The sequence below is a fragment of the Magnolia sinica genome, chromosome 2, assembly GCF_029962835.1.
Source record: "Magnolia sinica isolate HGM2019 chromosome 2, MsV1, whole genome shotgun sequence".
Taxonomy (NCBI): Eukaryota; Viridiplantae; Streptophyta; class Magnoliopsida; order Magnoliales; family Magnoliaceae; genus Magnolia; species Magnolia sinica.
In genome coordinates, this window is record NC_080574.1 from 3314437 (window position 1) to 3340341 (window position 25905).

At 38.7% G+C, this 25905-nt stretch overlaps 1 protein-coding gene across 1 annotated transcript; it reads right to left on the bottom strand.

Annotated features, from left to right (window-relative positions):
- Positions 1-5429: 5429 nt before the first annotated feature.
- On the bottom strand, positions 5430-13213 carry LOC131231957 (ABC transporter F family member 5). The gene is made up of 9 exons (XM_058228383.1): positions 12109-13213; positions 10548-10889; positions 8622-8762; positions 8330-8509; positions 7786-7941; positions 7163-7264; positions 6919-7047; positions 5852-5956; positions 5430-5769 (listed from the first exon to the last, which is right to left on the bottom strand). Exons 1-9 carry the CDS (start codon positions 13012-13014, stop codon positions 5674-5676), a joined length of 2157 nt encoding a protein of 718 aa, XP_058084366.1. The 5' UTR covers positions 13015-13213; the 3' UTR covers positions 5430-5673.
- Between the last annotated feature and the right edge of the window lie 12692 nt (positions 13214-25905).

The window sequence follows — 25905 nt, forward strand, 5'->3', positions numbered from 1 at the left end:
TTATCCGTCTTATATTTCAGCTCAAGCCTTAAGAGAAGCTCACAAAATGGATAAACGGTTTGGATATAACACATATCTTATGATGGAAGCTACATAACTTGCTTATGTTAATACATCAGCTAGATAGCTGGTGTGTGGTGCACCAGCTAATCCGCTTCCATTTGTTCCTCTTTGAAAAGTAATAAAGTCAGAAATTTTTGGGTCGCAGATAATCCGCGTCCAAAATCTTAGAACCGCGTACGATGGAAACGGATTGGCTAATGGTCGATGCTCTGTGAGCCTCACCATGATGTATGTATTTCATCCGCGCCATTCATCTATTCTTGTAAATTATCTTATGGTATTACACTAAAAATGATTTATATAAAAATCTCGAGTGGAACACATTAAAGGAAATAGTGTTTAATGAACGTCGACCATTAAAAACTTTTTGAGGGCCATAAAAGTTTTGGATCATGCTGATTTTTGTTTTATCCCTTCATCCACGTCTGTATGACCTAATCAAAAGATTAGATGCCAAATAAACAGTACAATGGACCTTAGGAGGATTTAAGGATCTTTAAAAATGAATGAAACACATACATCATGGTGGAACCATGGAAACTAAACTTTTTCTCAGTGAAGACAGTGGTTTCAACCTGCATTTTGATGTTTAGATTGACTGAATTTTTTGCTATTCCACTTTCATGAATGTTACATCTGGTGGACGGATTAAATATCATACAAATACAATGTGGCCTTGATAATTCATCAACTTATTACTTTTTAGCAGAAATAATTATATAATAGGTATTATGGTAATTTCACAAAAATAAAAAATAAAAAGAAGAGGCACTTTCCGTGGAAGTTAGGAATTTTGAACTTTCAAAAGAAGTTAAAAATTCGAAATAAAGGAGCAGACGGGCGGAATCGCGAGGGAAAACAAAAGGTATGATATTTTCCGAGGTGGAAATAATACGGTGGAGCCTGAAGAACCGGGATATGGTAGAAACATCTCATTGAAGTACATATTCGGCAGAGTGATGTGAAAATCGAGTCCACGCATATACAGGTCCAAAAGTGGATTATTTACATATATCAAAACTCACACTGCTGGACAATCCTATTAATTATAGGTGGACATTAAAGTAACGGTGCAAAATGAAAGCAGTTAACGGTCATATATTGAATGGGATCATCTGTAGAAAAGTAATGGGCAGAATTGTCCGATGGATTTTATTCCGAAAACGAAAGCCATTTGTGTTGGTGCAGGTATTGAATGGACCAGATCGATACACACTGCCACGTGTCTTGTGTATAGATGGTTCTACCGTATCACGCGTGGGTATCCGGGAGTGTGTGACGCTGTAAAAATGACATTCTTTCCATTAGATGCACGCGGTGCATTGGGTGCGCAACATGTTTTCGGGTTGATTTCCAAAATCAAGCCTGTTCAAAACTTAGTTGGGCCATTCATATAGACGGTGTAAACTATGATGAAATCTCTAAATTCATTTGGCCTGGCTTACCTGAATTTTAGAATGTCTTGGTTTTCGAAGCGACCCTTCGTTATGGAGAGGCATGTCAGTTGGACTTAATGGAATATAAATACTAAGGTGGAACCCATGCAACTAACGGTTGTGTCACCATCCCAACTTGTCCCTGTGGTGCAGCTTACTCCAGCTCTGGATCTGCTTATTTTAGTTGCACAGTGAAAATGTGGCAGATTAGGTACTACCCTGCCTGTTTGGAGCTTGGGCCTCTAAGGGGCCACCGTGATGTAATACTTTTATCCATGGTGTTAATTAATTTTTTCATATCATTCTAAATTACTGTAACAAAAATTAAAGCAGATCCAATGTCCAAGAGGACTACACCATAGGAAGCAGTGGTGCTAGTACACCCACTATTGAAACTTTCTTAGGGTTTACTGTATCGTATATTTTCCATTTAATCTGTTGATATAGTCATATACACTTGCATGAAGTGACAAACAAATATCATCTTAATCCAAAACTTATGTGGTCCTTAAGGTTTTTTCAACGGTAGGAATCTAATCCCCACTATGTGATCCATTTCAGCATTTGATATTCACTATTTTTGGATTCATAATTTAAAATGATATGAAAAAAATGAATGGATGATGTAAAAAAAATTCATACATCACGGTGACCCCTCAGTTGCCGTCAGAGCCTCCGTATGTGGCGAGCTCCAAACAGGCGTGGTGGTACATAATCGACGCCCGTGAAAATGAGGCAGCGAACTTCACGTGCGGAGCGAGTATTCCGTATATGCGGAAGCGGACTGCCAACTGCGTAACTCCGGTAAACTCTTTGGGGTTAACCACGAGCTAGATATTTTATCTACTCCATATATCTATCTTATTATGTAATTTATCCAAAGCTCAAATAAACCACACCATATGAAACAGTATGAGCCGAACATATACATTTGAAAATTTCTTCGGGGTCATAGATTTTTTGGATAAAGCTTGTATTTGTTTTTTCTCTGCATACATGTCTCTATGACCTGATTAATAGGTTTGATGACAAATAAACATTATTGTGAGACCTAGAAAGGTTTCAACAATGATCAGTTGAAGATTTAAATATTCTTAAACTTGGGGACTGACCCAATGGACGGTGTGGATCAAACACATATATTCATAATGGGCCAAATGAGTTTACTCAGTATAATAAAAGTGTATTGAATAGCTAAGTATGCAATCTGATTTCCGTACATGCCACGCTAATTGGGATTTGTCAGCCGCAGTGCAACCCAGCACGCCTACGCCAGTTGAGCGCGACTTGACTGCGACCCCCCAACCGCATCGGTATGACTCGACGATGGTGCCCACAACTTATTTTAGTACATGGTACAAAAAAATCAAGCAAATATAAATTTTGAAAAAACGAGGATGCAAGAAATAGTTCTCACTTAAGGCTTGTTTTTAAAAACTTTATAGGCTCCGCCATAGTGTTTATTAACCATCTAACTGTTGATAAATGTATATAAAAATAGCTCATTATATCTCAAAATCATATATGATATGTAGAGTAACTCATTTTAATTTGTAAAATATGCATGTTTTAAAGTTTTGACCATTTTGATGACTTCTTGATGTAGAACGTATCTCAAATATACTCTTAGCATGTTGGGTCAAAAGAAGGTGAACCATAAATTGATCGAAACTTTTTATCCAAGTATTGTTATAGGACGCACAACCTATCAATATTTACTAAAACGGGACATCCAATGTGAACCGACCCACGATGTGGGTCGCATCTATCTGTTTTGTTAGAAAACATGCGCAGCTTAAAAACGAATTTTTAAATTTTTTTTACTAATTGCAATTTTTTTTCATAAGTTTAATCGGAATTTTTAGTTTTAGAAATTAAACTTTATAGAGTTTTATTAGAATTATGATTTTTATAATTACATATTTTAGTTTATTTTTTTATTTATTAATAGTGTAAGAGATACATTAATCATTAATCAATCAATTTATAAATTTATTAGAATTTATTTTTATTTGTTTACTTTTTTTCCCTATGGATTTGAGTGTGAGGAGAGTAATTAACCTCATTACATTCAATGCGTCACTTCTACTTTCTATAAGGCCTTTTCTGGTCCATCTTGGGCATGAAAGTGTCCACGACCCACTCTACATCAATATTTAGGACAGGTCCCTAGAATAATCTCTAAAAACGGATGGATGGTGTGGATATACAATGAATACATTTAAATGGACCCTACGGTCAGAGTCCCACCACATGGCTGGTCCCAGGCTCGCAAACAAGTCGCGTTCACGCTAGTCACGCCGGCGCGCATCTTTCCTAAGCTTGCGGACGATAAATGATAGAATGCGAGGGCTCGTGGTTTGGTAATACAGACCATTAATCTTTTTTCTTCCACCTTAGATAAATAAACGATCCATCTATTTTCTTACAGAGAGACGCTTAAAAACTAAATACCACACCGGTTCATGTTCGAATTCAAAAGATTCTAAAATTGCTGTGCAACTCAACATATCAGCGGTCTGGTTTACCTACCATGTATCCACGCCTAGAATGTAATATAGAATGTGCCATGGGTGTACATTGAAATGGACCTTTTCTAACCGTCCATTTTTCAAGCAAGGGACTGATCCACCTGATGAGCGGATCCTGCTTACTTTTTCCGGCGATGTTCCGTACGAGGCACCCATCTCAATAATAGCCAACTCTCATACACGTGCTATTACCAAAAATCACAATATTTTAAAACTAGAATGGGCCATAGTAGTTTCAGGTATAATTTTATAGGAAAGCTCCCCTAGCGTTGTATCGGCCTGATGTTTTTGAGATTAAGGCTCAACAAGATGCGGTAGACCCGATGAACAGACCCATTTGCCAAAAATCATTTTGATTGGAAGTTCCGAGCGCTGAGAATCTTGCCAACAATTTCCACCAATTGCAAGGTTTTAAAAATAAAAAAAGCGCACAACTAATAAGCTTTTTTTATCATCCACTCGCAGAAAATACCGTAGGCTTTCGAAGGTACTGAGATGAACGTGATGAGCTCAGTAATTTCCAAGGTACGGAGCCGGTGAATCACCGCATTCTTCACGGACAACTACAAATTTCAGAATCAAACTAGAACTCCTGTAACTCCTGGAATTCCAAAAGTATATAAATCCGGCTTGCGCAACCCTGTCCGGGCCTTTTCTCCATCTTGGCCATGAAACTGTCCGCTACCTGCTCCATATAAGGAGCTCTATAGATGCATATCCAATGTGTGGCAAGTGCAATTTACGGTGCAGATCGATTAGTATCTTAAAATGACGGTAAACAAAACCCTAAATTCTGTTGGGAAGTTGCGTCAGTATAGCATCCACTTAAACCTGGCGGTACGCATGGTTTAGTTGTATGGCAATCCAGGCCCTCCAAACCACTGAACAGAGCATAACGGGAAACTGCACCGGGAAGACGATACTAACCATCTTATTTTCCCCTTGAATTTGAACCACTCACTATTTTAGCTTTAACCATCCATTTGATGGTCACCAGCTGAATAACTATGGATAATTTGAACCACTCACTATTTTAGCTTTAACCATCCATTTGATGGTCACCAACTGAATAACTATGGTTAATTGATCAGTATCGTTTTAAATATGTGCTCCATCCACATTGGGGCCCACAAGTTGGATGGTCCATATACCTCTACATCATGCAAGGAGGATGAGAAACCACCAGTTTCAAAATGTTGCAAAACAAAAATAGGAGTCGAAGCACCCTAAATTAAAATTGAGTTTTAGATATTCCTTAGTAGGGACTGAAAAAGTCTTTGGCACTCCAATTACCTGTACACAAAGAATGAGGCACGCATGACCATGAGTACTCTTTGGACCTACTTACTATCAATACTCTTTTGTTTGCTATTCATGGGGTAACTCAAAGATGGTACTCTTCAAGCAGAACAACCAAACAGCCAATTTACTATAAAACGGGTGTGATCTCATTTCCCAATATCGACATCTGACCGTTGAATGTCAAATGGCTACCTCACTATGCAGCTTTCGCTACATTATTTTAAACATAATGAATTTGATTTAGAATGTGTATATACATGGCAAGAGCACCAAACTGGTGGCTTTTGCTTCTTTACCTTTTAAATTTGTGATTAGTTACAGTATGTGTTTGGCCCTCAGGATCAGTTCCAGCGCTTTGCATTCTTCATTCCCTTTGATTTTGCTTTTGCCTGCTGAAATGCCATCGTTCTCTGCTTCTTCCTTGCTTCCTTTTCAGCCTGCAAAATGTGAGAAACATGGCCAAGAATTTAGCAGCTGCAGAGGCGTTCTTTAATTCGATCTGAGTTTAGGGTTATGTACCTTCGACATCTTCGATTTGGCTTTCACTTTCGGGGCCTTTTCTTCAAGATCTGCCTCACGTTCGAGTTCTCTTTCTCTAGCATCAAGGTTTTTCTCAAGATAATACTGTAAATGGATAATGAAACATTGTTGATCAACTCAAACCATGAAGAGATGACCACTTGAGTATAATATGACCAAAAAAAAAAAAAAAAAAGGGTAAAAAGAAAAGAAAAGAAAGAAACTACTTTTACAAAGAAAAGGATTTTCAAAGATAGGAGAAGGAATGCTAACCCCACATGGGTGTCACGAATGGGTGTGCTAACCCCACATGGGTGTCACAAAAGGGTGCCTATATGTCCCTCTATTGGTTCACGTTGGATGTCAGCAAGTAGAATAAGAAAACCATGGTTCAATGTGTGGGCTCCACCATGCACATCAACTAATGAAAGGGCGAGTAGACACTAGACAGACACCTTTTTCCCCATGTATACATGGCATTAGAAAAATTCCTACACGGATTATGTGGGTGTAATAGGGAATCAGTAAACAAACAACAAGCAAAACATGGGAGTACAAGCATGTAATCTGCCCCCAACACTGATAAAAGTCGGAGAAACACGGATGGTTGGATCTGGTAAAGTCCAACTTCTGAGGTTATGCATGCTTCCATAATTTTTTGAAGTTATGCATATAAAGAAGCCATTTTCACCATTCATGCCCTGATTTCGCAATCAGCAATGTAGTAGAAATTCTGAAGGGCTGGCCTAGCAAGAAAGCCGGTCCCTGTCGCATCATTTACTCATAGAAGAGTAATAATTATGTTATAGATGGTGGCTAGGCTTCTTGTTTGTGAATATTCCTTCATGCATTGTAGTGTTGTTTTATTGTTTTCTTGCAGATGACAGCAGTCAAAACAACCACAGAGAGGGTTTGTTTCACTGTTTTTGGTAAAGAAAATATAAGGGAAAGGAAAAGGAGACGAAGAAGACATCTCTCCAACTTGGCCCTATTTATGATTAGCATTGAAATAGATATGCCAAGAGTAAAAGTATAGCTAAATATATTGCTATCAACAGTACACTTACATTGTAATCACCCGCATAGTCTTGAAGATTTCTGTCCTTGACCTCCACCACTCTATTGACTATCTGCCTTATGAAGTATCGATCATGAGAAACAGTGATGACAGTGCCCTGGTACTCTGATATAGCTTCCTGTTTAAATATCAGAGTTCATGTTTAAATTCCTGACTTTGCAATATTCTTGACAGTTGAAACACAATAACCAATAAATTGCATTTTCATGGAGGTGAATGTGCAGCAGCCATACCTCAAGCATCTCTTTTGATGGTATATCCAAGTGGTTGGTCGGTTCATCCAAAACCAGCAAAGTTGATGGTTTCACCATGAACGTGCAAAAAGCAAGCCGTGCCTACACCGTTGGGCAAATAATTTAAGATAAATACCCTAACACCAAGTAAAGATTATTATAAAAGGTAATTGACATAAATAAAATGAAGCAACAAGTTATCACAGCAATCAATCATGGATACTTCAGTTTAAGTTTGTACCAGTCATCATACTCATTTGAGAAACTGACAGTTAGAAATCTATCATTACCTTTCCCTTTGTTCTGAAAGTATATTGATTAAGTACAAACGAAATAAGGCAGCAAGTATTTATTCGGTGCAGCTCATGAAAGCTGCAGGTCCCTTTTTTTTTTAAACTTTCTTATTCTTCTTCTTTTTCTTTTTTTCTTTTTTGAAAGATGGCTACTGGTCCCATAACATATGGGAGCAATTAAGAAAAAAAAAAAAAACTCAGATGATTGAAAATGGCACGATCTTGATTAGGGAAATAAAACAGGAACAAGGTTCTGCAACTAGTCTATTGAAACCAGCAGGTGTATGCGAGAAATAAGAAAAATAGCATGGTAGAAGGCATTTCATATACCTTCTCACCACCACTCAAAAGTGAGACTTTTCTGTCAAGCATGTCTGCTTTAAAATTACAGCGACCCAGGAGCCCTTTTATATCATCTATTCTCCAGTCCTCTGCAACTTCTGCTACTGTTTGAACCACAGTTTTCTCCAAATCAAGAGCTTCCGCCTGATAGAAGGGTAGAATAATCTTAGTGAATTGCATATGACCTCTCAAGTAAATAACAAATGGGAGCTATGTAATAAATATTCAGCCATGGATTTTAGTTTCCGATGAGCAGGTGTAGCAAGAAGATAATCGGTTGCTAAATTTGAATGCATAGTGTTTGCGTTTGGAAGGGAAGGGAAGGAAAGGCAGTTGATATTGGCCACATGCCTTTTGGTGGCTAGATAGATACATGCATGCTTCTAGACTATACATGTATGATGTATTACTTTGATGCAAGAGTGAAAACTTTCAGTCACAAGAAAATTCAGATACGTAAAACATGACTCAGAAGCGTCCAGCTATTCACCATATCAACAAAAGAAGTGCACTCTTGCAGACATTACTATACCTGGTTTTGCTCAAAATAGTTTGGCAGGACATTGTGCTCCCCAATCAAAATTTCACCTCCTCTTGGTTTCTCAAGACCCATAATCAATTTAAGCAAAGTACTCTTCCCACATCCATTTGGGCCAATGACGGCAATTTTCTCCCCTCTCTCAATCGAAAGGTTTGCCTTATCGAAAAGCACCTGGTGCATGGATGCGCAAGTAAGATGATGATTGAACATAAAAGGCCTCGATCATAAAATGAAATGCTACAGTACTTTAATGATCTTGTATCATAGAACAAAAACAACACACCTTGTCACCATATCCAAATTCTAGATTCTTAATCATTGCTACAGATCTTCCACTTCTTCCACGCTCAGGAAATCTGAACTTTATCTGTTTCCGTTGAAATGGCTTCTCAACTTGGTCGTCATCTTGAAGTTTTTCCAGCTTCTGTTATAACAAAAGCATCCCAGAGACGATTAAAACAGTTTGTTTAAAGCTATGAAATGCTTGCAAGTTACACCTAGAATTGTGTTGAAAGACCACTGTAGCTTTGTGAGGCACAGATATATCTTCGGTGAATGCTACCTTTACACACCTATATGCCCATGTATTGTATGCAGTCATGTAAAAAAACTAATATTGCATAAGATGCATCAAATGGTTTACATAATAGGGGAAAACGCACATTCTCAGATGAAATTAGGCACAAAGGGAAAAGAAAACGATAAGTCAAATGTGAAATAGGACTTGGTCTTCATACACCTTCCATCAGATGCCTAGAATTCAAACCTCAAAAAATCTTCATGCCATGAAAAATATGCATTACGGTGAAACTTGAGAAAGCCTGCTGTTTGTCACATTTTAATTTTCCAGTGAGATATTTATCACGCATTGTTGTGTCACTACACAAATGTCAGTCCAACCATCTGAACCATAGATGTTAAGAGAGTTCTATATTTGGGATTTAGAGTAATAGCACGAGCCACATGAGATGAATGAGTTAAATTTACTCATACCAAAGGATCAGAACCTGAAAATAACTGAAGATGCAAACAGAACAATCAACCATGACAAAAAAAAATAAAATAATAATAATAATAAATAAAACGAATTCTAAAAGATAGATACCACGGCACAAAGGTAAATTTTAATGAAAATTGTCTCAACAGGTATATGCTCGCCTAAGTGATAACTTTCAACTTTCAAGTGACAATAGATGTAGAAGAATGTTAGGAAGGCCTAATAGGGCCGTCACTGGTGGTTGGCGAATACTATTGTTCAGTGTTGTCGTACAGGAGAAATAAAAGCAGGCCTCCAGATCTTAGTATATGCAATTAAAAAAGGTGTTGAAACCTAGGTTGCACCAAGGGTGTAGAAAATTAATTTGTGATTTGGATTTCCTTCTGTATGGGGAAAACAATTTTATCCAAAAACAGAGAAATACATTACAACAGGAGCAAAGAATGATCAATAGTGAGTGACCTTTTCATCACCCCCTCACAAGCAAGTCTTGGGATGTTCCCCCTAGCTTGGATTAGGCAAACTGAGCATAAGTCAATCACCTTCTTGAGTGGCGCATTAGGGGTCCAACTCATCCCAAACAACCCAATCCTTGATGGCCCTAGTCACCTTGCAATAGAGGAACATATGGTTCCATCTCATCATCAGAAAGCACCAAAAAGGGAGAGAAATCTGTCTTTTTGGGTTCCTGAGAGCAAGGATTCAATTGGTTGTTTGCCACCCAAGCGAATGCTTGAACCCCAGTAGAAATGATGTGACCCCCATACGTTGGCACAAGAATGGGAAGCCCCATCGGAAGAGCAAATAACTTGGAAAGAAAGGCTTGGACGAAAAATCTCCTTCCACAGTCCACTTCCAGAATTTTCTGTTCTTCCAAGCTCGTATTGATGAACACCTCATTTAACTTACTGAGGATCTTGTAACTTACCACGAGAAAAATAGTTTGTGATTTTGGAATTTATTCTCTTACAAAATTATTCCCAAAATGGGGCTCTGTGTTGTATTGCAAAGAAAGAGCTCTTTCACGCCCATAAGAGCTTGTTTCATGACTTTTGGAATCCTACTAAAAGTAGAAATACAAAAATCGCAAATTTTATTTCTTGTGGCCTTAGCCAAATGCAGCCCTAAGGTGAAAAGAATAATGCATAACATATCTAGTTCCTAAACTATTACAGAGGAATGCTACATGGGGAGAAGCAGATCTAAACACACCTTTTCTGCACTGGACGCACGGCCAGCATTGGCTCCAGCGCCTAACCTGCTTATTATGTCTTTCGTATGCTCAATTTGCTTCTGCTGCTTCTCCCAAGCTGCGTTTTGAGCTTCTACCCATGCCACTTTTGCTAATACATATTTGGAATAATTCCCCTCATATGTCCTCGATACTCCCATATCTGTTTCCACAATTTTTGTACACAGCTGATCAAGGAAAGCTCTGTCATGAGATATTATGACCATAGGAACATCTTGCTTGTTAAGGTAACCCTCAAGCCACTCAATTGTATCTAGATCAAGGTGATTGGTAGGCTCATCCAGAAGGAGTAAATCAGGTTCCTGAAGATGAACAAATACAGTCAGCAGTCAGTTTTGTGCACCAATCCAACAGAAGTTCATACATCTACTAGGAATGTTCAGGACATTTCAAAGCTCTTACATAGCACAACTCAGCAAAGGAAACAATGAGTATAATTTAGAAAAGATTTTAGGAAAGGTTTGAATGAATAATAAAGTCCAATGAAATTTTTATTTACCTATAAAACCCAAGATTATCAGTACCTTCAATCTTATAAGTGCATAAGTTAACATCTGAATAAAAAGAAGAGTAGACAACCCAACATGAGAACATATAAATGAAAGATATACACTCATGCATAAACAAGGTTGCTTATATCAAAAAATAATTTTTTTTAGAGCTGAAGGTTGTTTATATCATAACCACGGCAAACATAGATTGTGCACTGAATATAATAATCATCTTCCACTGCCAAGTGGAAATTTGCACTATGAGAAAAGTAGTAGCAATAATGTGACTAATACAAGCTTCCAATTTCAATCTGTTTACAGATCAGTCCAAAACTTTAGCTCTAGAAACATGTTTCTTGGTAATGCAACTAAGTTGCATTAAACAATGGAGTTACAAAATTAAAGTAGATCTTTTTCAGCACTATGTTAAAAAGAAGCTGAGGTCATTAAAGTCTAAGGACAATGGTGCCTCGCCCTTGCATTGGTGCTTGGTAGTCTTCCCAAACCGTGCACATGGCACATGCACTGATGCACATCAATCTGGTTCCACCATCGAAAGGCTGCGCTGTGGACGAGCCATTGAACAAAAAAGTTGCACCCATTAGATGATCCTAACCATCAATTGATTGGACTTTGAGGATGCTCCCACAGCGTGGTGGGGCCAACAATTTAGATAGTACAATCAATTTGCCCATATGCATGTGTAGTGTAGTAGAAATCAAGACCATGATAAATACAGTTGTACCTAGATCACTAAATAGAATCCAAAAAAAAAAAAGGAACATCATTTGAGCAAACTAAGAAAGCTACCACTTAGCAACTTTCCTAAGAGTAACACCATTAGTCTATTAAAGTCATACATAATTTCCAAAGAATCTGAACAAGCATATGCTAGTTCCAATTTCTTTTTGAATTTTGTTCACTGGTCTTACTACTAATTCATTAACTTGAACATCATAGTTAAATCTTCCCAACCATTAAACAGTACAAGACAAATTTCTCAACTGTGCACGTCCAAGAGAAACAGTACCTGAAGCAGGATCTTTCCGAGTGACATCCTCATCTGCCATCCACTACTGAATGACGCCACCAACTGCTCAGAATCTTCTGGAGAAAACCCAAGCTCTGGCATCATCTTACTAATCTTCATGTCCACCTCGTCGAGATCCACTGCCTGCGCCCGGCTCTGAAGTAAATCCAATTCGTCCAGAAGCCGCCCCATCAACACCAAGTCCTCCACTGACTTCTCGAGCGCTTTCTGCACCTTCTCCAGTCTCCCAGCAATTTCCATCTCCTCTCTAAATGCGCTCAAGAACTCCTCCTTTACTGTTTTGCTAGGACTAACTTCGAATTCTTGACTCAAAAATGCAATTTTCATATTGGATTTCGCCTTAATTACATTTCCAGAATCTGGTTCATCCTGCCCAGCAATAATCCGCATTTGGGTTGTTTTCCCCGCACCATTAACACCCACTAAACCGACCTTTTCCCCTTTCTTCACTTCCCAGCTCACATCCTTCAAAACAGTAACACCTTTGAAGCTCTTACTGATGTTTTCTAACCTCACGCCGGAAGAAACACTCGAGGCACCGCTACCTGACGATTTGCTGCTCCTCTTCTGACGGGTCTCATTGACAGACGTCTCTGAGAACAAGGATTCTATGTCTTCTATGTCAGTGGTCTCTGCGACGGATGTCTCGACAGCAACCGTCGAAACTGTTGCAGAAACCCTAGGGTTTTTCCCTCTAGGGTTGAAATAACCGCTTTTTTTAATGGAACTGCTATGGATTCTGAGGGTTTGATTTAGAGAGGTTGTAATCGGGCGGAATCGAGGTCTGAGACAGGGATTTCGAGCGTGTAACAGGGCCGAAACGGTGAGGAAGCTCGGACGAAGTTCGATGCATTGGATTTTGCTGGCGACGTCGATCTGCAGCATCTGGAGAGGAGGAATTTGATCAAATAAATGGTTGGATTTTTGAGAGAGCTCTTGGAGAGAGAAAAGCTAGGGTTTTCGCGCGCGCGCGCGCGCGAGAGAGAGTTGTGTGGAGCTCGCGAGGAGAGTGGCGGAGAAGCTCTCAGCCTCGCCAATATGGTAGAAATGAAGGGAAAGGGTGGGGCACGCTGGGATTTAAGAATCTGAATCGAGGGGTTTTTAAGTTTTTTCTGTTTTACGCCATTAACCAAAATGCCCTTTGTTTTTGCAGGAAACCACCGAGTATTTTTCCTTCGATTCCGTCAGTGTTCCTCTGTGTCTGTGAAGCAGGTGTCACCTGGATAATTGTTTCCCTGACCGTGAGACCACCTTGTATATGCAAGCCGTCCATCAGTTTTTCAGCTTATCTTAGGACATGGACCAGGAAATGAAGCAGACTAAATCTTAAGTGGACCACACTAAAAGAAATAATGATCATGGAACGCCTACAATTAAAAACTTCCTAAGGTTCATTATAATATTAATTTTCCATCTAATCTATTGATTAGGTCACACCAACCTAAGTGAAGGAAAATAGCAAATATTGGCTTAATCCAAAACTTTTACTGCTCTCAATAAGTTCTTAACATAATAATTTAGTCCTTATTATATGGTCCACTTGAAATTTAAATTTGTTTCTTCTTTTGATCATGCCTTAAAATGAGTTGAAATTTTGATAAAACAGCGTGATATACAAAATATACATTAAGGTGAGCTCCATTGTCAACGAAACACCCTGGTATTACCTAATCCACATACCACATCCATGTGGCAGCTATAAATAACTCTCTACCCCGTTTTATAATTTCGACCATTGTTAGCCCAGTGCCAAACAATAAATAGACAGGAAGCGCATTTTTCTTTCAATGGCATGATAGTTATTCTCTTCAACCTAAGGGCTGTTGGTGTTAGTTTTGAAAGTCATATGACTTTTTATGTGGTGCTCATGAACGATGATTGAGAACGCTGGACGCAGCATATTTATGTGGCGAGAGAAAAAGATAGTCTGGAAATGAGATAACGCTGGACGCAACATATTTTTATGTGGTGCTCATGAACGATGGAATGATACTGAACTAATGATCTTATGCCACGTGTATTCAGAATGCTAGAGAGCCTCTGGTTTCCACGCGTTCCCCGTGGTCAGAAGAAGAGAAATTTGGGACTGTGGACCCCACCTTTTATCCAGCTGTTTTTACGAACTTAGAGCTGCACGTGCCGAGACCGAATTTCAGGAAGAAAATACCCCTCCCTTCATTTCGTAGCCGAGCGCTGACGCTCCTCCAACTGAGAGTTGTACGAACGGCTCAATGGAGATCAAAGTTACATGGCCCCACAGCTATGTATTTATTATATCCACAAAGTTCATCTTCGAGATCATTTCGGAGCATTATCCAAAAAAGAAATATCATATCCAAAGATCAACTGGACCACACCCCATAGAGCAGCGGGGAAACTGATTTTCACCGTTAAAACTTTTGTAGGGCGCACCATAACATTTATTTTATATCCAATCTATCCATAAGGTCACAAAGGCCTGGATGAAGAGGGTCATAAGCATCCAAAACTTCTATAACCCCTAAAAGGGTTTCAATGGTAGATGTTCAATTCCCCACTGCCTTTTATAGTGTGGTCCACTTGATAGTTAGATTTGTCTTATTTTTCATCTCAAACTTAATATGAGCTCACCAAATAGATGGACGGTTTGGATATAACACAGACCTCATGATGGGACCCACAAAAGGCGGTGGGGATTGCAACAGCATAGGTACATGTTTTCTATAGCTACGGATTATAACTGTAGCCATAGCCATAGCCATAGCCCCTGCTTTTTCAACATATCCTATGACATGTATCGAAGGTCTTTCGATATGTACTGCGATATATCAAAGATCTTTCAATATGATTGAAAAAGGTTCAAAATTGTCAAGCGAGTTTGCCTCAAAAATCTTGCAATTTTCGGTAAGGTGATTTTATCTATAGCTACGGATTATAACCGTAGTCAGAGCTGCAGTCTGTGCCGATCTATGCAAAAAGTTTTTTATTTTTTATTTTATTTTTATTTTTTTACATAGAGAACTTTATTCTACCTACAATTTTCTCTAATACATATTGATATAAATATGTATATATAAGCATAAAAAATTCTTGTTCTCTCTTTTAATTTATTTCTTTGTCTAATTATTCAACAAGCATATCTCCTAAATTAGAATGATTTACTTAACATACTATATATGATTTTGGGGTAGGAGAAGCTAATTTAGCCAACAAATCTAGTTATTTTCCAAGATTCCATCAGGTCGATGGCCGAAAATTCATTTCATTCACTTCGTGGTCAATTTCAATCACTTCGCGGTCAAATTAGAAATTCAGCGAGGTAAAAATGAAATTGAATGGGGCAAACATGAAATTGAACGGCGCAAACATAAAATTCAGCGGGGTAAATATTAAATTGAGCGGGGCAAAATTTCTACTTGAGCGGAGCAAACATGAAATTGGGGCAAACTAGAAATTGAGCGGGGCAAACTGAAATTTAAATGGGACAAACATGAAATTAAGCGGGACAAACGTGAAAATGAGCGGGGCAAATTAGAAATTTAGCGGGACAAACATGAAATTGAGCTAGATCTATCTTATTTTTCGTCTCAAGCCTTGATACGAGCTCGCCAAATAGATGGACGGTTTGGATATAACACATACCTCGTAATGAGACCCACAAAATGTCGTGGGGATTACAACGAAAAAAAGAAGATGCTTGTGAGTTAGGGTCAGTGGGACCCTATAGCTATGGATTATAACCGTAGCTCCTACTTTTCCCATGTCTTTCAATGGTCTTTCGATATTATCGAAAAAGTCCAAAATTGTTTGGGGAGTTTGTCTAAACAATGTTGTAATTTTCAATACACTATGACTACGGATTATAACCGTAGCCAGACTACCGCGGGAGGCAATGCCATGACAGTCTATGTTTTTTTTTTTTTTTTTTAATTGCTTTTGTGGGTCTCATCATGAGATCTGTGTTATATCCAAACCGTCCATCTATTTGGAGAGATCATATTAAGTCTGAGACGAAAAAAAGATAGATCTTACCATCAAGTGGACCACAATGTAAAAGGCAGTGGGGAATTGAACGTCTACCATTGAAACCCTTTTAGGGGTTATAGAAGTTTTGGATCATTATGAATTTTGTTTTTCCTTTTCATCCAGGTCTTTGTGACCCTATGAATGAACTTAGACGGGGAGGATTTCTCACAAACATCACAATGGGCCCCCTAAAGGTTTCTAATGGTTGGCGCTCATTCAACACTGTTTCCTGTAATGTGGTACACTTGAGATTTGGATATACCTCATTTTTTGTCTCGTATTATAAAATGATGTGGAAAAATATATGGACGGCATGGATGAAAAGCATACATCATGATGGGGCCCACAGACGACCGACCATCCACCATTGGCTGGTGGCCGGCGGAGTACCCAATCCATTTCTGTGAAAGGAGGGGTATTTTCGTCCTCAAATTTGCTGTCCGTACGAGCAGGTCTGAGTTCCCACACTAAGTTTGTATTGCTTCATAAAATCTGCCGGATAAAAAGTGGGATCCATAGTCGCAAATTTCTCGAAGAAGAACAGAAACTTTTAATACTCTGGTAGAGCACATATGATGGTTGATATTCATGCATTAAAAAAAATCTATACACAAAATATTATTTAACTCAAAATAAACCGTCCAAACAGTGGGACCTAATATAGATGGCTCGTATTACATTGATCTAAAATCCCTACTCGTCATTTAATGAAGGATCAAAATGGAGACTACCGACAGTCCCAAATAAGATGATAGATGCCCATTAACTAGAGATAGGACTGTTGGATCAATCTGAAATTTGAATAATACCCTATCTAGAAAGGGCCTAAAAATTGGACGGTCTGATTTGAGTTTTTCTCTTCTGCTTATTGAATATTTTAGCGCATGCGTATCAACCATCTCTCTCGGAAACATTATCAAATAAGAGAAATTTACAATTGTACGACCCATTTATGGCCCATTTATATTTGTAAGCCCACTTCTTTTTACCTTTCAAGAATAATCCTCGTACGTACGGACGGCTTCCCAAAAGTCGAAAATGCCCCTGCTTTTCCTTCCGCAAGAAGATTGGCCGCTGACGCTTCTCGAACTCCAGTTGTACGAACGGTTCAAAAGATATCAAAGTTACATGGGCCCACAGTTATGTATTTATTATATCCACAATGTTCATCCATATTTCGAGATCATTTCGAAGCATTATCAAAATAAAAAAAAATCATACCCAAGGATCGACTAGACCACACCACAGACAGCAGCGGGGAAATTGATTTTCACAGTTAAAAAATTTGTAGGGCCCACCATAACATTTATTTTCCATCCGATCTATTCATAAGGTCACAAAGACCTAGATGAAAAGGAAAAACAAATTTCATAATGATCCAAAACTTCTTCAACCCCTAAAAGGGTTTCAATGGTAGACATTCAATCCTCCACTGCCTTTTACAGTGTGGTCCACTTGATAGCTAAATCTGCTTTTTTTTCGTCTTAAGACTTAATGCGAATTCGCCAAATAGATGGACGGTTTGGATATAACACATACCTCGTAAACGGACCCACAAAGGTGGTGGGGAAAAAAAAAAAAAAAAAGCCTGGAACCTATGCCTATGGATTATAACCGTAGACATAACTGCAGCCCATGCTTTTTTGATATGTACTTCAATATGTATTGAATGTCTTTCGATTGTTCAATAATAATTGAATATCTTTCGATTGGTCAAAAAAAGTCCAGAACTGTCCAGCGAGTTTGCCTAAAAAATCCTGCAATTTACGATACATATTGAAGTGTATTCTATATGTATCGAAGCTATAGCTATGGATTATAGCCGTAGCCATAACTGTAGGCTGTCAAAATCTACGCAATTTTTTAAAATTTTTTTGTTTTTTCTTTTTTACATGGAGAACTTTATTCTACCTATAATTTCCTCTAATACATATTTATATAAATACGTATATATAAGTATATAATTTTTTTTTTCTCTTTTTTTCATATCTTTCTTTATTCATTTAACAAGAATATCTTCTAAACCAAAATTAGTTACTTGACGTACCATATATGATTTTGAGTAGGAGAAGCTACTTTAGCCAACTAACCTCGTTATTTTCCAAGATTCCATCAGGTCGATGGTCAAGAATCCATTTCAATCACTTCGCGGACAATGTCAATCAATTTGCGGTCAATTTCATTTACTCCGCGATCAATTCCATGCATTTCACGATTAATCCCGGCGATTTCCCTTCACTTCACGGTCAATTCCATGCATTTCACGGTCATTTCCGGCGATTCCGTTTAGATTCACGGTCATTTCCATGCACTTCACGGTCAATTCCCTTCACTTCACGATCATTTCCATGCATTTCACGGTCAATTCGCTTCACTTCAGTGTCATTTCTATGCATTTCACGGTCATTTTCGGCAATTTCGTTTAGATTCACGATCATTTCCATGCACTTCACGGTCATTTCACTTCACTTCACGGTCATTTCCACGCATTTCACGGTCAATTCACTTCACTACACGGTCATTTCCATGCATTTCATGGTCATTTTCAACGATTCCGTTTACATTCATGGTCATTTCCATGCACTTCACGGTCAATTCCCTTCACTTCACAGTCATTTTCATGCATTTCACGGTCATTTCGCTTCACTTTACGGTCATTTTCATGCATTTCACGGTAATTTTCGGCAATTCCGTTTAGATTCATGGTCATTTCCATGCACTTCACGGTCAATTCACTTCACTTCAGGGTCATTTCCATGCATTTCACGGTCATTTCACTTCACTTCACGGTCATTTTCGGCGATTCGTTTAGATTCATGGTCATTTCCATGCACTTCATGGTCAATTCCCTTCATTTCACGGTCATTTCCATGCATTTCACGTTCATTTTGCTTCACTTCACGGTCATTTCCATGCATTTCACAGTCATTTCCGGCGATTCTGTTTAGATTCACAGTCATTTCCATGCACTTCACGGTCGATTTCCTTCACTTCACAGTCATTTCTATGCATTTCACGGTCATTTCCATGCATTTCACGGCGATTCTGTGAAGTGCATGGAAATGACAATGAATCTAAATGGAATCGCCAAAAATGACCGTGAAATGCATGGAAATGACCGTGTAGTGAAGCGAATTGACCGTGAAATGCGTCGAAATGAATGTGTAGTGAAGCGAATTGACCGTGAAATGCGTGGAAATGAACGTGAAGTGAAGGGAATTGACCATGAAGTGCATGGAAATGACCGTGAAGTTAAACAGAATCGCATGAAATGACCGTGAAATGAATGGAAATGACCGTGAAGTGAATCGAATTGACCATGAAATGCATGGAAATGACTGTGAAGTGAAGGGAATTGACCATGAAGTGCATGGAAATGACCGTAAATCTAAATGAAATTGCCGAAAATGACCGTGAAATGCATGAAAATGACCGTGAAGTGAAGCAAATTGACCATGAAATGCGTGGGAATGACTGTGAAGTGAAGCGAATTGACCGTGAAGTGCTTGGAAATGACCGTGAATCTAAAAGGAATTACCGGAAATGACCGTGAAATGCATGGAAATGACCATAAAGTGAAGCGAAATGTCTGTGAAATGCATGGAAATGACCGTGAAGTGAAGGGAATTGACCGTGAAGTGCATGGAAATGACCGTGAATCTAAACAGAATCGCCGGAAATGACCGTGAAATGCATGAAAATGATCGTGAAGTGAAGCGAATTGACCGTGAAATGCGTGGAAATGACCGTGAAGTGAAGCAAACTGAGCATGAAGTGCTTGGAAATGACCATGAATCTAAACGGATTCGCCGGAAATGACCGTGAAATGCATGAAAATAACCGTGAAGTGAAGCGAAATGACTGTGAAATGCATGGAAATGACCGTGGTGAAAGGAAATGACTATGAATCTAAACAGAATCGCCTAAAATGACAGTGAAATGCATGGAAATGACCGTGAAGTGAAGCAAATTGACCGTGAAATGCGTAGAAATGACCGTGAATGAAGCGAATTGACCGTGAAGTGCTTGTAAATGACTGCGAATCTAAACGGAATTGCTGGAAATGACTGTGAAATGCATAGAAATGACCGTGAAGTGAAGTGAAATGACTGTGAAATGCATGGAAATGACTATAAAGTGAAGGGAATTGATCGTAAAGTGCATGGAAATGACCGTGAATCTAAATGGAATCGCCGGAAATGACCGTGAAATGCAAAGAAATAACCGTGAAGTGAAGTGAATTGACCGTGAAATGTATGGAAATGACTGTGAAGTGAAGGGAATTGACTGTGAAGTGCATGGAAATGACCGTGAATCTAAACGGAATCGCCGGAAATGACTGTGAAATGCATGGAAATGATCGTGTAGTGAAGCGAATTGACCGTGAAATTCATGGAAATGACCGTGAAGTGAAGCGAATTGACCGTAGAGTACATGGAAATGACGGTGAAGTTAAACAGAATTGCCGAAAATGAATGGAAATGACCGTGAAGTGAAGCGAATTGACCATGAAATGCATAGAAATGACCGTGAAGTGAAGGGAAATGACGGTGAAGTGCATAAAAATGATCGTGAATCTAAACAGAATCACCAGAAATGAATGTGAAATGCATAGAAATGACCATGAAGTGAAGCGAATTGACTATGAAATGTGTGGAAATGACCGTGAAGTGAAGCGAATTGACCGTGGAGTGCTTGGAAATGATTGTGAATTTAAACGGAATCGTCGGAAATGACCGTAAAATACATGGAAATGACAGTCAAGTGAAGCAAATTGACCGTGAAATGCATGGAAATGACTGTGAAGTGAAGGGAATTGACCGTGAAGTGCATGGAAATGACCGTAAATCTAAACGGAATCGCCGGAGATGACCGTGAAATGCATGGAAATGACCGTGTAGTGAAGCGAATTGGCCGTGAAATGCGTGGAAATGACCATGAAGTGAAGCGAATTGACCGTGAAGTGCATGAAAATGACTGTGAATCTAAACGGAATCGCCGGAAATGACCGTGAAATGCATAGAAATTACATTGAAGTGAAGTGAATTGACCGTGAAATGCATGGAAATGACCGTGAATCTAAGGGAATTAACTGTGAAGTGCATGGAAATGATCGTGAATCTAAACGGAAATGCCGGAAATGACCGTGAAATGTATGGAATTGACCTTGAAGTGAAGGGGAATTGCCGGGATTGGCCGTGAAATGCATGGAATTAATCGCGAAGTAAATGAAATTGATCGCAAACTGATTGAAATTGTCTGTGAAGTGAATGAAATGGATTTTCGACCATCGACTTGATGGAATCTTGGAAAATAACAAGGTTAGTTGGCTAAAGTAGCTTCTCCTACCCCAAAATCATATATGGTACGTCAAGTAACTAATTTTGGTTTAGATGATATTCTTATTAAATGAATAAAGAAAGAAATGAAAAAAAGAGAGATTTTTTTTAAATTTTTTATTTTTTATATATGCTCATATATATAATTTTATATAAATATGTATTAGAGAAAATTGTAGGTAGAATAAAGTTCTCCATGTAAAAAAATAAAAAATAAAAAATAAAAAATTTGTATATACTTTTACGGACTATAGTTATCATGGCTACGGCTATAATCCGTAGCTATAGCTTTGATACATATCAAATACACTTCGATGTGTCTCGAAAATTGCAAGATTTTTTAGGCAAACTTGCTGGATAGTTCTAGACCTTTTTCGATCAATCGAAAGACATTCGATGCATATCGAAAGACCTTCGATACATAGCAAAGGACATATTGAAAAGGCATGGGATGCAGTTATGTCTACGGTTATAATCCGTAGCCATAAGTTGCCTGGCTTTTTCTTTTTTTTGTTCCTATTGTAATCCCCACCGTTTTTGTGGGTCCTTTTATGAGGTATGTGTTATATCTAAACTGTTCATCTATTTGGCGAACTCGTATTAAATCTTGAGACGAAAAATAAGATAGATTTAGCTATTTAGTTGACCACACTGCAAAAGGCAACAGAGGATTGAAAGTCTAACCCTTTTAGGGGTCGTGGAAGTTTTGGATCATTATGAAATTTGTTTTTCCTCTTCATCCAGGTCTTTGTGACCTTATGAATAGATTGGATGGAAAATAAATGTTATGGTAGGCCCTACAAAATTTTTAACGGTGAAAATCATTTTTCTTGCTGCTATTTGGGGTGTGGTCCAGTTGATCTTTAGGTATGCTTTTATTTTTGATAATGCTCTGAAATGATCTCGAAATATCGATGAACGTTGTGGATGTAATAAATACATACCTGTGGGGCCCATGTAACTTTGATATCTTTTGAACCGTTCGTACAGCTTGGAGTTCGAGGAGCGTCAGCGGCCGATCCTCTTGGGGAAGGAAAAGCAGGGGCATTTTCGACTTTTGGGAAGCCGTCCGTACGCATGGGGCTTACTCTTGAAAGGTAAAAAGAAGTGTGCTTCCAAATGTAAATGGGCCATAAATGGGTCGTACAGTTGTAAATTTCTCATCAAATAACTCTCGAGAAAAAAAAAAAAAAATTCTTGGGAAAAATATTTCATACTCAGGCAGAAAGCGACCATCTATGGTCGTGCAACCTATGAATGAATATGTAGGGTGGATTTACTCCCATCCATACCGTCCAAATAGTGGACCTAACTTTAGATGGCGATAGTTCAAATCATTTCATAGTAAACTTCTATCCTATTAATGGAAATCTGTTTTTTAGTTTAATGACAGTTTCTCATTTTGACCGTCCATTTAATGGTCATAGATTTGACTCGATTTTTAGATCACATGTAATCCACAACAGCAGCCACAGTCCAGATGGTTTGCACTAATCTACACATACCTCAAGTGAAAAATAGCATACAGGCAAGTATAGTTGTCATACTCGTGCATTGTAGCAAATAACTTGAGAATATTTTGAAAAAATTAGCATCATAGATGAGTCCGTACAATGCTTTTTAAAAAAAAAAAAAAAAAAAAAAAATACCGCCAGAAAACTTATATCACCAAAGGCGGTTTTTAGGGTATGGATGTTGATTTTTTGATGAAAATACCCTTGCCTGTTAGGGTAAAGCAACGGGAAAAAGCAGAGGTATTTTCGTTTTTTTGGGTTCGTTCATACGATGGTCGTCTACTTTAGTGCTTAAGGTTTTTTTCGGGTCCAATGAAAAATGGTGGGTAGTACGTTGGGTCCATATGATGCAAAATCTCGAATATTTTTATCGGCATAACTACAGTGATTGTTGAGGATTATGTTTTAACTCGTGGTATCTCATCCACCGTGTAAGTGGCATAAATGGAAAGGAATCCATATTGACAAATTTCTTACCATACATGCACAAAATCAAGACTTACACAAAATCTGTAATTAGATTATTTTTAGAATATATTTTTCCATACATAACTCATTGTACATTTATTTATTTGTAAAACTCAATACGAAATCTATGACAATTCAGTCAAATATTTCTCTCCCTCTTCCATCTTTACATGGTATTGGAGCCTAAAAAGATCAACCCATTCTGTTATGGCCGACAATAAATCGCGGCTGTCCATCTTAGGGCAACCTCCGTCGACTGCGAATCTGGTCTCTCTCACTCCATCCCTTACAAATTTCGCTGGTAACCTCTTCTCACCATCTGATTTTTCCTTCAATCGACACCTCTATTGGATGGTGGACAGTGGTGCCAGCCACCACATTTGCCACCAACGCGATGCTTTTATCGATTTGAAGCCCCTTACCTCCCCTCACCACATTCGGCTTCCAACAGGACAAGATATCCCAGTCGAAGGGCTATGTTCTTGTATTCTCTCCCCTTCTCTTAAATTAAAACACATTTTCTATGTTCCACTTTTGTCCTTTAATTTACTCTCAGTTTTTCAAATTGCCTTTCATAATTCTCGTGTTATCTCTTTTTCCTCTAACACTTATTTATTTCAGGACCCTCAATCGATGAAGCCAATTGGAGCGGGTGATCTATGCAATGGGCTTTACGTGTGCCGCCCCGATCCTCCCATCATTTTTGCTGCTCAATCTACTGCTAATAAGACCATATGACATCAACGTCTAGGACATCCCTCTAATTTTACTATTCCCAATATTTTTAATTCTCATTGTACTCTTTTTTAATGTGATGTTTGTGCTCGTTCTAAGCATACAAGATTACCTTTTTCCAATTATGTCAATAAAAGTGATTCTCGTTTTCATTGTATCTTTTGTGATATTTGGGGTGGTTATCGCACCACATCTTTATGTGGAGCTTATTATTTTCTTACAATTGTTGATGATTTTTCTCGCATCACATGGGTATATCTTATACGTTTTAAATCTGAGGCTTACACTCATTTAACGCACTTCTTCACTCTTGTCCACAATCAGTTTAACACCATAGTCAAAATTATAAAAACTGATAATAGACAAGAATTTCTTTCCCATTAATTTCAAACATACATATACAATCACGGCATCATTCATAAACGTACCTATGTCGAAACTCCTCAATAAAATGGCGTTGCGGAGCGTAAACACCGGCACCTTCTAAATGTTACTGTTAAGGGTCGAATATTACATATTAGACCACAGTTATTACCTGCCTTCACAAACATGATACCGTTTAACGCCCTACTTTAATCATGTTTTTGATGCAAGGTGTATTTACGAGCTTGGACTGAAATAGGGTGCTAAAAGCCAATATTTAATGCTCAGAATTCACAAAGCATAGGATGGACCTCAGGAGACCAAGATCGACGGATTTACACGCCAGAGAAATTGAAGCTCAAGGGCCCGAAATTAGTCCAAAATGCAAGATCATAAGGTTTCAACCATCCGTTTGGCTCAAAACTTTATATCTAGTCTGAGGACCCTAAATTAACCGTACATGTCAAATTTCAGTCATTAGATTCGTGTGAAAGTGATCCAACAGTTAGATCAGCCCATTAATTATCGATTTGGGGCCCACCTGGTCTCTTGATATGCCTCAATTTGGACTCAACACCTTAATGGGGAGACAAAATGAATGGATGGATTGGATTGCTCGTAAACATCACAGAGGTCCCCACCTGAGTTAGGTATGTATGATGCACGAGTGCACTAGCCGCGCACGGCTACACAGAGACGGTCAAACCGTCTCTTGACCGAAAAGCTCAAAAACAGCAATAGCCGTTCTCTGTTGCTGTAAACAGAGCCATCAATTGGGTCTTGTGGGCCACCATCGTCAATCAACAGTTCGATCCGGACCGTCCATTAGACTTACACATTCCCTCTCACTTAGGCCTAGGTGGCGGTATTTCAAATAAAAGCAGATATCAGATTTTAACCGTCCAAACGCAAGACAGACGACAGAGCAGAAAACTCCATGGGCCACACCGAATCCAACCCAAAACCAGTCAATTCCAACTGGTTTTTCGAGATGAATCTAATGGACGGTGTGGATTTTCAAAACAACAACATAAGAGGGCTCCACCGAGAACTCAGTGTAGCGTCTGCGAATAGAGCCTGCGTCCGTGAAAAGCGGAAAATCTGGGATTTTGGGCCTCACCGTCTCTGATCGATTCGGCAATCCAGACCGTCCATCGTGTAGGCTAGCCAACATTCTTCCAAGGGACGTTGATCTTTTGGAAAGAAAACAAGGAAAAAGGGAAGTTGGGACGTTGTTTCTTGGCTGCACGTGTGGAAGGAGTTGCGCAAAAAATGATTTCCACCGACTTTCTCTTCCGCATCGACTGCATGGAGTGCGGAAACTCTCCCTTTCAGAATCTATAAAAGGGAGA

Bases quoted from the DNA above. Each gene is read 5' to 3' on its own strand.
- LOC131231957 (XM_058228383.1), bottom strand. From the start codon at position 13,014: ATGCTGCAGATCGACGTCGCCAGCAAAATCCAATGCATCGAACTTCGT. The intron at 10,890-12,108 runs GTACTGTTTCTC...GTTCATCTTCAG, and splicing joins TCGGAAAGATCCTGCTTCAG to GAACCTGATTTACTCCTTCT. The intron at 5,957-6,918 runs GTAAGTGTACTG...ATCCATTTACAG, and splicing joins ACTATGCGGGTGATTACAAT to TATTATCTTGAGAAAAACCT.